Source organism: Sminthopsis crassicaudata, chromosome 2 (assembly GCF_048593235.1).
Source record: "Sminthopsis crassicaudata isolate SCR6 chromosome 2, ASM4859323v1, whole genome shotgun sequence".
Classification (NCBI taxonomy): domain Eukaryota; kingdom Metazoa; phylum Chordata; class Mammalia; order Dasyuromorphia; family Dasyuridae; genus Sminthopsis; species Sminthopsis crassicaudata.
Window position 1 is genome coordinate 269,328,374 of NC_133618.1, and position 17,687 is coordinate 269,346,060.

A 17,687-nucleotide genomic window follows, 5' to 3' on the forward strand; every position below is an offset into this window, starting at 1 on the left:
GGCTAGATTATAAATTGGGACTTCAGGATCAGCACTCTCTCCATGGTACTATCTAATTTCCTGTATATTATTATGCATATTACTTGTGTATGTATATGTTTTCTCTTCCATTAGAATAAAAAAAAAACTTGAAGTCAGGAGGCATTATTCCATTTTTTGCATTTAGCACAATGTCTAATACTTAGTATATACTTTAAAAAGCTTGGTTTATTTGAAGACTGATAGTCATATTCAAATATAAATATAAAAACACTCTCCAAAGTTTATCCTTACCACTGCTCTCCATTCTTATTGTGAATTATTAATAAGTTAATAAACAAAAAGAAAAAAAGAGTGAAGAAAATACATCCGTGTATGTTTTAAATTCTTTGTACTGCTTAGAGAAAAATAGAAAAAAATATTTCCACTAATAATTTAAAATTTTATTGGAAAAAATATGCTAAAATTCCCTCCAAAACAATGCTTCATTATGAAATAGTTGTGAAATAACTATTATTAGAAATTAATTATTAAAAAGCTAATGATTCACATAAAGGGGCAGAAAAACAGGAAGAATACATAAAGTACTTTACTATTAGTTCAACAATAAAGATTAAAGTGGGGTCAACAAATTAATAGAAGAAACACACTGGTGAAATCCAGATGGCTTTACTTTAAGTACATTTAAAAAGTATCCTTGATCCAAAATAAATAGTACCCATAAAGGCTTCAGAGAAAATTTGTCATATTAGCTTTTCAGTTTCTGGCTTGAAAAATTCAATATATCATGCATGCTGGGATATAGTTAGAAAATCAGGAAGTGCCATGAGGAAATTGAACAATGATTCAGAAGATGCTTCTTTGTTTGCATCCAAGAGATATCAATTGTCCCTTTTCAATAACAATGCTGCTGAGATCTTATGATCCCACATCGAGTGGAATACTAAAAAATGCAGCTGTTTCCTGTCTATTTTACTCTACATAAAAACATATTAATTGGAATGTGACAAAATAATGGTACCTTGCATTTTCTTTTATTTTGTTTTAAATATTTCATCTCAATTAAAAATATTAACTTAGTGAACTGAAAACACCATTACCTTATCACATTTTTGATTTATTTGAAATCCTAAAAACTAATCAAATCTCACAATCCTCAGTCTCCATTTCAAAAATGGTATGTGATAAATATGACAATTTCTATTTACATACTTACTATATTATACTTTAGTATTTAGTTCCCTTGAAATTTAGCAGTGGTAAAAATGTTCTAAAATATTCCAAACATGAAAAGAACAAAAGACAACTTTGAACTATTATCTTATTTTATCTTCTTATTAAGAAAGCTGAGCCTTGTTCCATAGCTACGCCAAGATAGCGTCAAAAACCCTAGAATAAGTTGAAAGGCTTTGTTTTGAGAAAAAAATATCCTACCATATGCAATTCTCTTTATCCCAAACCAAAATTTTAGACTGGAATATGCCAAGCCTACGATTCTACGATTACAAAAGCAGGTGCAGAAAGTAATATAGGAGCAGAAGAGCTTCAGATATCTGATGATACAATATTACCAACCAATATTTCTCCCTGCTATCCCAGCTTCCTTAAAATTCAGCAAATTTCCAATTTTCTTCATTTACATCATCCTCCTGAACCCAAACTTCTTTCTCACCAAAACATGATTATCTTATTCTACTCAATATAAGCAATTCACTGGTAGGCCCAAACTCATAGCAACCTATGTTTGTGTGGTTTAAATCCACCTACTTTAAGTAAGTTAAAGTTTTTCAACTGATAATTTATATTCACTTTGTGAAGGTGAAAACTATGAAAAAAAAAACTATATATCATCACCAACTATTACCACTTTATAATAAAGTTAATGACATAAGTCAATCATTAAAAGAGGAAACCAAACAAGCCCAGAAACTCTCTCAATCAAAAAAAAAAATTGAAATGAATTGAAATGAAAAATTTCATTTTCTAGAGGAGAGATGTGGCAAACAAGAATAATACAAGTTCAGAAAACAAAAATATTAGCTCAATTTTAACCTATTAATGCTTAAATTTGTTTGTAACAGCTTATAGAGGAAGAAATGATTAAAAAAAACTGAGCTAAATTACTTCATAAATTAATGAGATATAGTAGTTTACTGAACCTTTTGTAAATCAACTAAACAAAATCAAACCAAAGGCATTATGAAAATTGTAAATGACAAAAATAAAAAGATCTATCAATATTTCTATAACAAATACTTCCCTCTATCAGTAAGGATGGAATTTTGGATTTTAACAGCATAGTCACAAGAGAGAGAGGAGAGAGGAGAGAGAGAAGAACTGGATTCAAACCAATTAAACAAAGAGAAAGAAGAAAATCAGCTAAATTTTTTATCATTTCATTAGCCCATCTCATGCCACATAAGGAAGTCTTAGCAAAGTCTTATTTCATGCCATCTAATAAAAGGGAGAATTTTAAAGTTTTTTTTTTCAATTAAAAGTTTAAACTTATCATTAAGTTGTTAGCATGTGCTAGGGATATAAACATAATGAAAAAAATTATCCTTTTTTTCAAGGAGTTTACAGGGTTATAAGATAAGTGATAAAAGGAAGCATTCCAAATACACACACACACACACACACAAAAAAAAAAATCAGGGACTTGGTAAAATCATTGTTAAAAAAACAAAAAAGATAATGAAATATCAAGATAACACCTTCCTACTTCGGCTTTTCATTCTGATTCCTTCCTACTTGCAAGGCTTAAAAGAGCAAGAATGCACCCGGGGCTGAAAAGCAATAGGAAGAAAAAAGGTAGGTGGAGGATGAGAGAACAAATAAAATTCCAACTGATAAAGGATGAGAGAAAGGCCCAAAGAGCCAAGGTGGAAGAGACATAGGACCCAAAAGTAAGGTTCTATTCCTTCAGAGTGGGACTGGAAAAAAGTAGTGTAAGAAGAGTCTATTCCAGGACTCATCTGTAAATCCATTCCTTGAACAAGGTTCAAGGAGCTATCAGGTTCTACATGGCTCAGCCAATAAGCCAAGCATGCAAAGACGCAGTGAAGGGACAAGGTAAGAGTCCAAGTCAGCAGCAAAGTATTTAGTAGAGAAAACAAGCAAGAGGGAAAATAATAGTTTCTTCAACTAACTAGATATTGAAAAGTCCTAAAATCATGAGTGAAACAGCACTGGAGCTGCTTGCAGGCTCCCAGTAGGAATAGCTTATAAGAAGATATAAGGCTAAGCAAAGGAAATATGTTCCTAGAACTCCAGAGTCTGAGGAATATCTATAGATTCATTAAGGTTTCCTGAGCCTTGGAGAAACTGTGGGCATGCAGAATAGGAATTGTTTTTATATATTTAATTTTGTTCCCTTTAAATTTATTTATGAACATAAAGGACAATAAAGTTAAATTATATTAATATAACTTCTTTGAAACAGCCCAAAAATAGGAAAGCAATTTCCTCCCAGTGAGGGATGGGAGGAATAAGCCATAAAGTATAAATAGGTAAAAACATAAAAATATACCACATCCTTTAGAATTACAAAATGAACACTACTTGCTACCCACAAGAAGGCAGAGTTAGGTGGCAGAGGTTGCCAACTCTCTGAAAAACAGAAAATTTAGTGTCTTCCCCAGTCCCCTCTCATGTTGTATGGAGTATAAAACTGCCAGAGTGAGCATAGAACTGCCAGAACTTACTCTTTATTACTGACTAGGATCAATTAACGGCCAGCAACAACCCTCAAAGATGAATCAATAACTTAAAGCCTATGTGCCTACTTATCCATCTCTATAAATCTTTGAAAATGGCCTCCATTAACAATGAAGGGTTCAGTAAGGGTTTGCATAAAGAGAAAGCTACTTTTTTTGACAGATAAGGAAACTGACACCCAAGGAGATTGTATAACTTTGCCCAAAGTCACATTGCCAAATATTGGCAGAGGCACAATTTGAAACCAGATCTTCTGATTCCTAATCCATTATTTATCCACCATGATATGCTATCAACAGACTTCTGGATTTCTGAAAACCATGTGCTGTACAATACCAGATCTTGATAGTTCCATAATTGAAAGGATCAGCAAAAAAGGGGAGGGATTTGATTCCATGGAGTGAAATATTGCCCTAAAGGGCTTACTTCTGTAAGGGCCAGTCCTCAAAACTCAGTTCTGCCACTTACTGCTTATAAGGTTTATGCAAGTTACTTAAGTTAAGAACAACAGTTACAAAACATTCCTTTCCTTGTATCCTCCATTAAGAGTGGAGCACACTCTCCAACAAATATACACAAGTATCTGAGAGAAGAGAAAGAATGAACTTAAGAGTACAAAGGTAGTGGGGCATACATTTAGGGATTATATGTAACAAAAGAAACTCTCTACCCTTAGTACCAGAAGGTCTAATGCACTCTCCTCTCAAGGAGTACAAGCTACTTTTCTCCCTAGGCACAGCATCATCTCCATTGTAGATACAAATCTACTCTTCTTGGTGCAGCTATTGATTCCCAGAGCTAATTGTCTCTTGCATCCAGGCAATTTTTTCTAATGCTGCCAGGATGTCACTGCTAAAAGCTTCTTCTTGCCTTGAGTGATGTCTGTCTCCATGGAGGTGTCACTCAAGCTGGCAAAACTCTCAAATAAATGCAACCATGAAAGCAATTAAGGGCCTCAATTCAAATAGTCTTTTCATACTTCATAAATGGATAATAAGATATTAGCATGTTTTCATTGTTCTTAGTTTCATTAACACATTACTATGGTCTTCATAACATCACATCTGAATTAATGTAAAAATTTGAAGGTGAGTTTCTCATTCTATTCCTCAGTTCATTTTCCTTTAGCCACTAAAGTGATTTTTCTAAAGCACAAGTTCAATCATGTCATACGCAAATCCTTCCATTCAATAAACTCTAGTGCTCCCTATTACTTCCAGAATCACATGCAAAATCTAGCCTCTATCCTACCTTTCCAATCTTATTACATCTTGCTCCTGACGTGAACTCTTTGATCCAATGACAATGATGTTGTGTCTGTTCCATGAATAAGAGAGTCCATCTTTTGGAGCCAGCCTTTTTTCCCTGGCTGTCTCCCATGGCTGGAATATTCTCCCCTCATCCAGTCACTGATCTATCTTGGCCTCCTTTAGTCTCAACCAAAACACCATTTTCTACTGGAAGTAATGCATTCCCTTTGTTAATTTATCACCTACTTATCCTGTATATAGTTTGCTTTTTTTTGTTGTTGTTGTTTGCATGTTGTCTCCTCCATTAGATTATAAACAATCTTTTCCCTCTTTTTTGTAGCCCCAGAGCTTGAAAATGGATATTAGCATTATTCCATTTGCTACTTTCTCCTTTAGTAGAATAATTTATGTTCTCCACAGAACACTTTAGTTGAGCATTGGCTTTATTTTAGATGTGCTCAGGACAGCAATCTAAACTGACTTCATGACCATCTCAGTGACAGATAAATGCCAAAAATCCTGAGTTCTCCATTCCCTTTCTAAAAAGTTCTTACATAGAACATATGTTCTTTAGACCAGCCTTTAAGTAAGAAAGATAAATTGGTGGTGGTTCTCAAAGAGTACCAAAATGACATCATTCTTTTAGAATCAAGTTACAGTGTGGCTGATCAGAACAATACAAGCTCATAATACACTTTACCAGGTTGGGCACAAACAGTCCATATGAACATTGGGATGGATTCTCTAATTTTGCATTTTTGGGGTTTTTTTGAGCTGCTTCAGTTCTGCTTTGCTCATAGAGCACAGCCTCTTCTCTGATGAGGGCATGCTATGCTGGGTGGTCCTATGCCAGTGTCTCCCATGTCACAAATTAATTTCAAAGTTTTTAAGAGCCCTTGAGAGTGTCCGTGCTTTTTTGACCACTGTTGTCAACCTTTGCCCTGTGTGAGTTCTCCATGAAATAGTTTTTTTGGCAACCATACACTTTTGGCATTCAAATAAAGTGGCCTGCCCTTGGGAAAAGTGCTCTCTGTAGCAGTTTGAATACTTAACAAGTTTGGTTTGGGAAAGGACCTTTGTATCTGAAATCTTCAAAATCTTCCTAAGACAATTCAATATGGAACCTATTCCCTAAGCACAAATTCTAGTCCTTCTTCCTAGGGCATAAAAATCCCTAATTGAAAAATATGTATTATATTTAACATGTATTGATCAATCTGCCATCTGGGGTGGGGAGGAAGGAGGGGAAAAATTGGAATAAAATGTTTGGCAATTGTTAATGCTGTAAAATTACCCATGCATATATCTGGTAAATAAAAACTATGATTAGAAAAAAAATAAAGACATGCATTAAAGAGGGTCCTTCATTGAATTATGAATAACTCTGTACACTTCATGCTGCCACTGGAAGTAGTACTGTGTTAAACATACCTATGCCCATGCAAACATTGCTTATTAAGGGAGTCTTGTCTGTTGGTTTAACAGTTATCAGCTTCGCCTATTTCTCTTTGTGTAACTCAAAGCTTTTGACTAATTTATTGGTTTGACAGAAACCAATCATTCTACCACAGAACAGGAAGAAAAAGCCAGAATTCAAGATTGTCAAATTGTGTTGTTTGCCAACACTTTTAGAGCACTAGACTTGAGATTAGAGTAGACCTTTATTCAAATTCTACCTCTGACACATTAGCTACAGAGTCATGGGAAAGTCATGTAACCTTAACACTCAGTTCCCTCAACTATAAAAGAGGAATCATATTTACACTACCTACACTATAGAATTATGAAAATTAACAGAGATAGATGAAATGTGCCCTGCACACATTAAATCTTTACATAAATAAAAATTACTACTATTATTTTTGTTATTATTATATGACTGATACAGTTGTCTCCACATTCTGGGTAGTAGACTGCATGATGTAGTTGGAAGAGTCATCAAAGACCTGGATTGGAATTTTATCTCTGACATACCCTAGCTGTTATGACTACAGGCCAGTGGTCTGTGGTCTCTGACCCTCATTTTTATTTTTTTCTTCTATAAAATTGGGTTTTTAATAATATTTACTTTACAAAATTGTTATGAAGATCAAATGATATATGTTAAAAATTTTTTTGCAAACTTTAAAGCACATAAATGTCTGAACTAATCACTATTAACTATGAAATACACCTGGCCTAAAATTTAAATTTCATATGATCACTTTCTGAATCACTAGACTAGATAGGGACTTAAAAGCTGATAGGCCAACTAACTTCACAAATACTAATTGGTAACAACAATGGTATTCTTTCATTCATGTATTTTTCATATGTTGAGGTATTCTTCACTATTATAGCCTCAAGAACATGGGTTCAAGTAGTACTTCCAACAAATAGACATTCTGTGATTCTGAGCAAGTCACTAAAGGCCTTACTACCCAAACACTTAATCAGAGAAGGCACCCACCTGCATGAGTGGTGGGATTATTTTCACCTGGAAGTTCCCCATATATCAATAAAATTACAATATATTCTCCTGAATGTTAGTGTACATGTTATTTCCAAAGATATTGGATAAATTATTCTCTTCCTTAAATATATACAAGGCTGGGTCATATTTTAAATACCATCCATGAAATTGGAATAATTCTAATCCCAATTTAAAAGCTTCTGTAAGAAATAACTACCAAAAATAATTAAAGTACTCAATGTATTCCATAAAATTAGGGTTCATGATGATACATTTGGTATTATTTCTCATGTGTCTCTTATATGCACAAGGTAGGTGAATGTGGCCAAAACATGTGTTTGGAAACATATGTTGTGGGAATTAAGGAGTGAAAGAGAAAGGGCTTATGCATTATCAGAAATAGAATGAGAATCAAAAATTATTGACTTCAGTAAATTCTGAATGACTCTACACACATATAAAAAAATGAAACTGACTGTCATAATAAAAATTAATAAGCCAATTACTGACATGAGAATTATTTTTGAATTAGCTATTTCTGTGCTGTCAATCCATATAATAAGCCAGTAATACCAAAGGTCAAAATCAACATCAATTTAAAAGAAAGAATAAAGGCAAAAAAGATGATGCGTTATACAACAGTTCCAATTTGATTCAAAGATCTTGTAATGGGCATTGTCAGAAATAAAAACATCAGACCCAAATTCTTGAAGTAAATGGAAGAAGGTTTTATTATGTTTCTTGCAAAAAGCAGGCACCATACTCATCTGAGGGGAAATTAATGTAATTTACAGAAGCCAAAACCAGCAGTTAGTTATATTCCATAATCTCACTATCTCATCTCACCTCAGAATTTCCATTAGAGGAGTCTCTTCCAAAATCTATTATTTTGTGGCACTCATGTTACATACACTCCTTGATATATTTCTATCCCCCCTCCCTTTGCCATCATCATTATATTCTGTTAATGAGGACCCAATTTTATGCAGAATTGGTATGTTGGCCTACCTGCATGAGACTTCATAAGCATGTTCAACTAAAATATTTTTTTGGTCAGGGCATAAACCCAGATCATTTGTACTCAACCAGCACCTGCAGTTATTTCTGTTGATTTAAAATATTCTTTAATTCTCTTCATCCAGGATGTACTACCCCTAAAGTTTACATCCTATTCTTTTTAACCATGTCAACAGAGAAAGAGACTATGAGACTCAAACTTTTCAACTACAAAAACAAAATCTTACAATTTTACTTTTCACTGTTGTGGATAATGTGCCAGGACCAAAATTGTATAGGAAGAAAAGAACAGGCGGAACTACATTTGGAAGATGAAACTGACTGGCATTTTCAACAGGCCCAATGCGCTCTTTGGCATAAAATGCTCTCTTTTTAACAGTAATATTCCCCCAGTGATATGGCACAGTTATGGCACAGAATAATGAAACACCTCAATCTTCAGAGAATTAAAACTGCAGGTGACCCAAAGGAGGACAATGAAGAAATACACAATGAGAAGAAAGAGGTTGCAACATATTGCTAAAAATGACTTGAACAAAAAATTGATATAAAAGTGTTCAATCTAAAAATACATGATTGGAAAATGATGTGGATGTAGCAGGTAGCAAGAGGAAGAATGAATAGATAGTTTAAATGCCAGCGGGTACCATAAAATGTTAACTACCCCAAAAGACTACTTCTTGTATGTTAAATGGATCTTCCATGCATGGTATATGGAAGAATAAGGACAGACATCAGAAATGTAAGAAGGCATGTTGACAGAAAGACAGTGAAGTAGAAGTGGATAATAAGACTGACTTCAACACGATATATGTAGATGTTTGACCTGACTCTACCTATTTGTTACAAATGAGAGCTTGGCTTAAATATTCTTTTTTTTCAGCTACATATTTTTGTTTTGTTTTGTTTGTCTGCTTGACTCTAACTAAATCCATGTGTAAAGAGAAGGAATTTAGCCCAGCTTTTGGAAGGACTTAGAGATATCACATGTATCTAATACCATACAATGCATAATTTGGGAAAACCATCATTGTCATGTTTCAAGATTTCTTAAGATGAGAGGCCTCCCTCCATACTCTACTCTGCTAAAGTATTCAAGATGAAGGGGGACATGAATTTTGCATTTGTGTTAGCAATTCTCCAAGAGTCCCTCCATTATTTTTTTTCCTGAAATTTCATTATTTTCCTACCAGGAATGAAAAAAGGATCTTTTGGATGAATTTAATGAATTTAACATCCAACAAAAGAGTAAATACTACAAAACCCTTATAGAGAAAAAGGTGTAAGTTCTACAATGTTGTTCACAAAACTGAGTTAAAATACCTGGAAGAATAAAGTTGAATGAACACTGTATGGCTGGACACTACTAATAATATGGTCACAGTGAAAGGGCTTTCAGAAATCTAAATAATATTTCTGGCCCCCTTAGCAATCAAGTATATATCTCAAACATACACAATTTCTCTGAATCACATAATGATGAGAGTAAAAAAGAAATGGAGAGAAAAGGGAAGAGAGATACTCAAAAAAGAGAGCTCCTATTGTAGTGACATCAAAAAGTAAATAGAAACTATTTTCAATGAAGAGTTTTAGTCAATTACTATAAACTAACTAAAAATAATCCATATATCTTGGATTGACCATACCTGACCAGTCTGATTGTCCACTCCTGAAAAATCATCGGATAACCCCAAGGAAGTTAAAAAGAATTTTTCTTGCAGTTTGGAATCTATTTGAGCTAGTTGCTCACGCTCTATATGTGCTGCAGACATATATCCTTTTTCTGGTATGAGCCAGGAAGACTCCCCATCCTAAAAGGGAAGCAAGGGCAAAGTTGCTAGGATATTCATGCAAAACTATTAATTTCCTGAAGTTTACCCGTGGAAGCTTAGATTATTGACTCAAGAGTTATTGAATATTCTAAACCTTTAACAAAAAAGAAGTTAACCTGTAAAACTGGATATTAAATTGAACAAAGTAACTAAAGAAGAATAAATTGCTATACATTTTCACTAAATTTGAAAAAAGAAATTTAAAAAAATTTTCAAACTTCTACAAATCACTTACATTTGGCTCTTCCTCTCCAGTCCTGCTACCAACATGAATTAAAGTCCTCATCTTTTGTAAGAAAAACTATTATAGTGACCTCCTTATCAACAATCCTGCTTTCAATCTGTACCCTCTCCCAAACATACTGCTTTCCACAGTAATCTTCCTAATGCAATACACCATGTATAATTTATTTCTCTATTCAGAATGATCATTGGTTCTCCTTTGCCTACAAGTAAGTTATACTTGTATGCTATGTCTGGCATACAAAGCCTTCTACAAGTTGGTTGAAATCTGGACAGCTCATTTACAAGCTTTTACAGAGAATTACAATTCAAAAAACTACTTAACTCCCATAAATATTTTTAAATTTGACTAATCTTTATCAGTAAGTAAATCCCACAAAATAAATACTTTAAAAGTTTAATTAAGGAGTAGAACTGGACCTGTGATTTCAAGAAATTCTCAAAAAGGAAACTATCAAAGCAGGTTGGCATCTTCTCTGCAAGTGAAAGTCTTAGAAAGTTGCTAAGAGTACTGAGAAGATTAAGAATCCACTCTGAAGTAAATTCTGATGTATTTGGTTCTAAAGCCAGCTAGTGAATATTCTCAGGCCATACTGCCTTCTAAAGATTAATTAGCTATTGTGAATTCAACTAAATCTAATAAATATTAAACATCTACTGTGTGCAAAAGGCATGAAGCTACACACTGGAGATAAAAAGATGAAAAATGACCCACGCTCTGTCCTCAAGGTGCTTACTATCTACTAGGGAGAACATGACACAGAAGTCCAACTAAGGTATGATGGGGATGAAGGAAAGATTCAATGCTTTAGGAAAACTTGAAGAGGGAGGGATTCAGATGCTTCAGATGCAGAAAGTTGGATCAGGAAAGAGGAAGGAATAAGGAAAGACTTTACCAGAGCTTGTCCTTGAAAGGAGAGCAGCTTTCAGGAAACAGATGAGCAAGAATGGAAAGTTTGGGGAATAGTTTGCAAAAATACAAAGAAAGAGGAACAAATATTTTTTAAGCATTTTCTCTGTACCAGGCACTAGATACTCAATAAATATCATCTCATTTGATCTTCACAACAATCTTACAATGTAGGTGCTTTTATTATGCCTATTTTATAGGTGAAGAAACTGAGGCAGACAGATTTCCCCAAAGTCACACAGCTAGTGAAGCAGGATAAGATCAAGGGAGAGTCTGTCATTTGTCTGCAATATAGAATAAATTAAGATATAGGATATAAACTTGTGAGCATTTATTACTTCAACCAATATTTAATTCAAAATTGAAAAGCTACAGAAGCTAACTCACTGGGAAAGTATGATTAATTGATTGATTAATTGTATCTGAATTTTAACTCATATGCATTTGTAATATAGCAACTAAGTAGCAGTATTCAAGAATATTCTGTGGTTAAGTTTACTTAATAATATGGGAAAAAAGTCAAAAATACATACATAAAGTAGTATAGGATTCACTTATAAATGATATATAATTCTAAAATTTATGTAATTCTAAAATTTATGTAATAATTTGAAAATAAACAGAATCTTCCTAACTAGAAGTGGTATGAACTAAAAAAAAATGGGATGAAATATGTGAGGAAACAGGGAGAAGAATGCTGAACATGATGTCAGAGAGCCTAAGTTCAAATCTTGGTCCTCCCACTTACTACTACTACTTAAGTGAAGGGGGAATCATTTCTGGTCTCTGGCCTTCAATTTTTTCATCTGTAAAATGAAGGGGCTAAACTACATAGCTTTTGTTGACCCTTCCAGGGATGTGCTTATGATCCTATGACTCTAAGAAATATATACAATTAATAATAAAAGGGTAATGTTCTAAGTATTCAACCTTTGTCTGAATTGTGTTCTCTTTTTTTAAGCTGGATTACTCAGTGGTTTGCAGAGATTCATATTTTAATGATGTAATAATCAATGTTGGTATTTATTCATCTGGTAAAAAAGTATAGCCCCCTCCCTCAAAAACTCTCATGAGTTGCTTTGCCTGAAAAAATGCATCCTGTGGTGACCATCATTTTAAGAATAGGTTCTTTGATCCTTTTAGCTAAACTACTGATTCTTAGATGGCAAACTAGACAGCTCATCATCAGGCAAATACTCAAAAAAATCTTTCTGATTACAAACTTTTGAGGGTTCCATTTCACTTTGATGCCATCAAAAGCATCAGAGTAAGATTTTGGTAATTGATATAGTCATTATAGAACCACTTTTTAAAGAGAAAATAGCATTGTTTCCAAAATAAAGTTCTATAGAGAACTGACCACTTCTGTAATATTAATATGATAACTAACATTTACATAGTGATTTGAGGTTCTGCAAAATAGTTTGCAAATGATATTTAATTTATTTGATCCTCAAAACAACACTGAGATAGGTGCTATTATTATTCTCATTTTATGGTTGAAGAAACTAAGCCAGATGGAGGCTAACTGCCTTGCCCAGGGTCATACGAATAGTGACTGAAACCATATTTGAAGTCTGGTCTTCTAGCTGTCCTATACTGCTGCCTCATAACATGAGAAAAATCACAGTATATTTCATCAATCCTTCAAGGGTCATTGATCTCACCAGCACACAGAGCACAAACAGGATATGACTTTAAAGACTCTTAAAAATTCCCAAGGTTTAGAGAGATTAAACAGGTTCCTGGTAATCACATGGGTAAGGGGATGTCAGAAGGAGTCTCTGAACCCAGGCTCCCTGAGGCAAGTCCAGTACTTTATGCACTACACCAAGTTGCCTCAAACTTTCGGCAGTTAAATATAAATTTGTGGCAAAATGGCATCAATTTAAAAATGTACAGCTGAATGAGAAAATCTACAAGGTACAAAATATATCAGTATCCACATACCTCAGTACTTGGAAGTACATCTTCTCCACTGTCTATATCCTTTAATAATTCAATCAATCTTCGTTTTTCTTTATCCATCATGAAGACTAAACTTTTTGAGTCCTTGGCCAGCTGCAGAATTTACGAATGGAATACTCAGTATTCAGAGCTCTTTATAATTCCAGAAAATAAAAATTGATTATCAAGCTCTCCCACCTCTATCTTTCAATCATATCATTACAGTCAAACATGGGAAAAATAGCAACTTATATAAGGTAGTTGGATACACTTTAATACAGAATTAATGGCACTGGCCCACTTCATTGTTTGAGACCATTACAAGTAGTCTCTTCTTACTGACAGCTTTAGAAAATAAAAGATTTTAAAATAGAAACATTGAATGAGAAAATCTACTTTTATATTTGAAGGTAAAGGAAGATCTTTCCACCGCAGTCCATCACTACAAGATGGAAATTTCTTCCAGACCCACTAGTCATCAATTTCATTAAACTGGGTATATTCGGGACTGTTTGCAAAGAATTCAAGCAAGGAAAAGGGGAGAGGAAGCTGGGTCAAGAGAATGAGATTTAGATAGATCCTTATGAGTTTTAGCATTAAGAAACTGTGATCCTCTACTCCTGCCTACAAAAACTGACCACTGCTGGTAGATCCCTGGCAGGGCCAGAGCCAGGGCCATGCTGGCAGACTAATAGACTAGAGGATAATAAGACCCTTTTTCCCATCTTTCACTTCTGCCTCTGAGCTGGTATAGGAATCCAGCAACTCAAAGATTCCTTTGGTGGTCCTCTGCACAAAGAGGAAAGAAGTTGAACAGAGGACAACACTTTGTTCCTGCAGTCAAAAGCATTTGGCATTGCCTACTGTTATTTCTAATGAACCTTTCTCCCCTTTCTATTAATTTGCCCCCAAAACTATTCATCCAATTGTCATTTAAAAGAAATTAGCAAGCACAAACCTTTGTTTTATGTTTAATGTTATTTGCTATTACAAGAGTTGGGGAGAGGATGAGTCTAGAAACACAACCTGTTTCCCTCCATTCCCCTACCCCAGAGGGAGGTCTAGATTAGTGGCCAAGTACTGATTTCCTTCCCCAGATGTCATATGCCTGGGTCAGCCTGCTGGTGAGTTTTCTATCCCCTGCCCAAGGTAAGAAGCAGGGGAAATAATAAGCAGAAAGGGAAATTAATAACAGAAGTGTGTTATATAGATAAGCGATACCACTTATGAAGCCTAAATTGCAGAGGGAGGGGAAAGTGGCTCACTCCCATAAGTACCACTCAGACTCCTTCACTTCTAGGCCTCCCTCCTATAACTACTTTTCCTTTCAGAAATATTTATCTTATTATCACTATTAAATTGTGAGTTCCTTGAGGACATGGACTGTTTTTTTCCTTCTTTTGTATGCTCAGTGCATAGCACAGTATTTAATAAATGTTTATTAATGATTTAATTATGGATAATGATTTATAGTTTAACATGTTTTCATACACCCTCCTATTTATCTTCATATTAACATTGTGATGTAGGTAATTATTTTCATTTTAGAAATAAGGAGACCATGGATCATAGAAGTTAAATGTTTAGTACAGTGCCTGGCAAAGAGTAGTAACTTTAAAAATGTTTATTAATTGATTGTCTTGTCCACATCTGACAGTTTTAGAGCTAGGACTCTAACCCAGGTTTAATCCTTCCAATCTATGATGGAGCTTCTCATTACCACCTACAGGGTACACATGTAATATATGACAAAGCTTTCAGATTTTAAAGCTAGAGAAGGTGTAGGAGATACCAGACCAACATGTTTAGCATGTATTCATTTATTTCGATAAGGGAAAAACAAAAAGGAAAATCAAGATATGGTCTAACTGATAAGTCAGATTTTTAACCATAACTGATTTTTTAAAAATTGATACTTTACTATTATAAAATATTACAAATCTACTTGTTTACAAATTATAAAACATTATCAGAGACTACCATTTGACAGCAATCTATATACCATTCAATTAAAAAAAATTAATTCCATTTCGAATCTGAGACTTTTACAAATTCTAAATTCATACCTCTATATTTTTCTTAATGAAATCCTGATTTTTTTTACCCTTGAATTCACCATAGTTTTCTCTCTGTGGCTTCTTTTCTGATTTGACCAATGATTTATTATTTTCACTTTGATATACAGACTCTGTATATAAAAGCAGAGATTTTATAATGAGTAACATTTAAAAATTCTATGTCAAACACATCATCTATTATTATAAACAGAAAAATCTTAAGAGATTCCAGTACTATATGAACATTCAACTTTTTAAAAGCAAAACATTAGATTATAACTTTCAAAGAAATTCTTAGTAAAATGCTTTTTGTTTTTTCTATAATTGAGCTAAAATTGTTAATAGAGGAGTTTCTTGTGTGGACAGTGTAAATTGTTTTAAGACAAAATTTTTGTTTAAAATAAGTAAAAGTATTGGTCCCTGGTGTGATAGCATACCTCTGCTAAGTAGAATTTTTGATTAAGATGAGTACAACTATAGGAATCAAAAATGATAACTTTGCCAGGAACCAGTAGACATAAAGTGAACACATACACACACACACACACACACACACACACACACACACACACACAGCCCACATATATTTTACTTTATCAATTTTTTATTAAAATCATAATACATACATACAAACTAATAACTCTAGTCTGGTGTTTCCAGCTTAATTTTACTTGTAAGTGTAAAGGGCAGGAACTCTAAAGAAATATACTTAAGGCTCAGTATGACTGATTTAATCCTACAACAAAGTGTTAACTCAGTGGAATTGATAAAAGACAATTATTATCTAGTTTAGCCATGTGAGTTCTCTAGTTTAGTATAGATTGATTTAATCTTATAACAAATAATGTTCCCTAGTGATATAATGATTGGTTTATACTCAGTATACTATAATGATGTAAATGTAATGGAGTATATAAACTGGGGACAAACAGCCAGAGACAGAGAAAACTTGACCAGCCTCCTGATGGCTCTCTCTCCTGCCTCTTTCACTTTGACAGAGAAGACTTGACCAGCCTCTTGGTGGTCTCCTGCTTCTTGCACTTTGAGAGAGAAGACGACCAGCCCTTGGTGGCTCTCTTGCCTCCCGTATTCCTCCCCTGAAACCAAGACCCATTCTGGAGGGCTTCCAGAAAGCTAGCCAGGCCCCAGGTGAAGGAGACAGACTGTGAAGAAGATGATAAATACTTTGGACTTTATCCTGAACTGTTCCTGGGGTGATTATTCTACTATTGAAACAAAAGCTGATCCCAAGACCTCTAGAAAGCTAACCAGAACATTACATATTGGTCCAAGATGGCAGGTGGCAGGAGAGCCACCAGGAGGCTGGTCAAGTCTTCTCACATTTTCCAGACTTTATACTTAGTTTCACAAGAATATTCTTGGCAAAATACTGGAACAACTCTTTCTAGGTTACCCTCTGAGTTTTTTTAGTTTCTTGTTTCCCTCTTTATTAGAGAACTTTAGTATATCTTTCTTCTCAGTCTCTAACAAAATTATAGCACCAAAGGAGTCCTGTTGGATGTCCTAGGATAATCTTTGTGCCAAACTTCTTACATCACTCTTATTACATTCAACTGGCCATTCTGAGCAACAAATCCTTGTCAACTTGACCTCCAAACTTCCTCATAAAGATCATAGGAGTCCTCTTTGAAAGGCAAAAGGAGTCCATCCTGCTTAAGTTATATAAAAGCACATTAAATTGCAAAGATTTCATTCTTGAATAGTAATATCATAAGACAATTGCTTAACAATTACTTTCATCTTAGACATAAGTCTGTGCTAGAAACTTCAGGCCTCACTAAAATGAATTAAGCTAACTATCACCAATATATTTGTAGCTACTTCTTAAAAGTAAAAACGAGGGTCTGATCATTTGAGGAAAATATTTAAACAATCAATCAACCCCCTTTGGAGAAGAGTGAAATATTTATTATTTTATTTCTTTGCAAATATTTCACAGGAAAATTATTTATAAATTTTGAATTAGTAGATTTTGAGCAAATTAAAGTTCTAATGAGGCCTCACAATTTGGAATTTACTTTCTTTTGGGCTTCAACTCCATTTAGGAGTACTTGCTTTTGAGAGAAGGAGGAGGGATGACCATCAAAGATAGAGAATGTATATGTGGCATTTATTTGCTATGATTTAAGTTATGTACAGTATTTTGAATGCAATATAGTATTTTTTTCATTCCATTTAAGCTGTTCTTTAGATTTAAATGAATGCAATTTTAAAAGACTTCAAATAAAATTCAATTATGCATTTGTAGTAAATTATGGCTAA

General features: G+C 34.0%; 1 protein-coding gene across 14 annotated transcripts in view; it reads right to left on the bottom strand.

Annotated features, from left to right (window-relative positions):
• The window catches only part of FSIP1 (fibrous sheath interacting protein 1), a 252,791-nt gene that overhangs the window by 201,236 nt on the left and 33,868 nt on the right, over positions 1–17,687 (bottom strand). For 12 of the 14 annotated variants that reach the window (XM_074289248.1, XM_074289244.1, XM_074289242.1 and 9 more), the window contains 3 exons: positions 15,414–15,535; positions 13,351–13,461; positions 10,062–10,226 (listed from right to left, as the gene is read on the bottom strand). In XM_074289248.1, the coding sequence (XP_074145349.1) occupies positions 10,062–10,226; positions 13,351–13,461; positions 15,414–15,535 (398 nt within the window). The remainder of the gene's footprint in view (positions 1–10,061; positions 10,227–13,350; positions 13,462–15,413; positions 15,536–17,687) is intronic. The other 2 variants (XM_074289250.1, XM_074289249.1) reach the window with 1 other exon arrangement.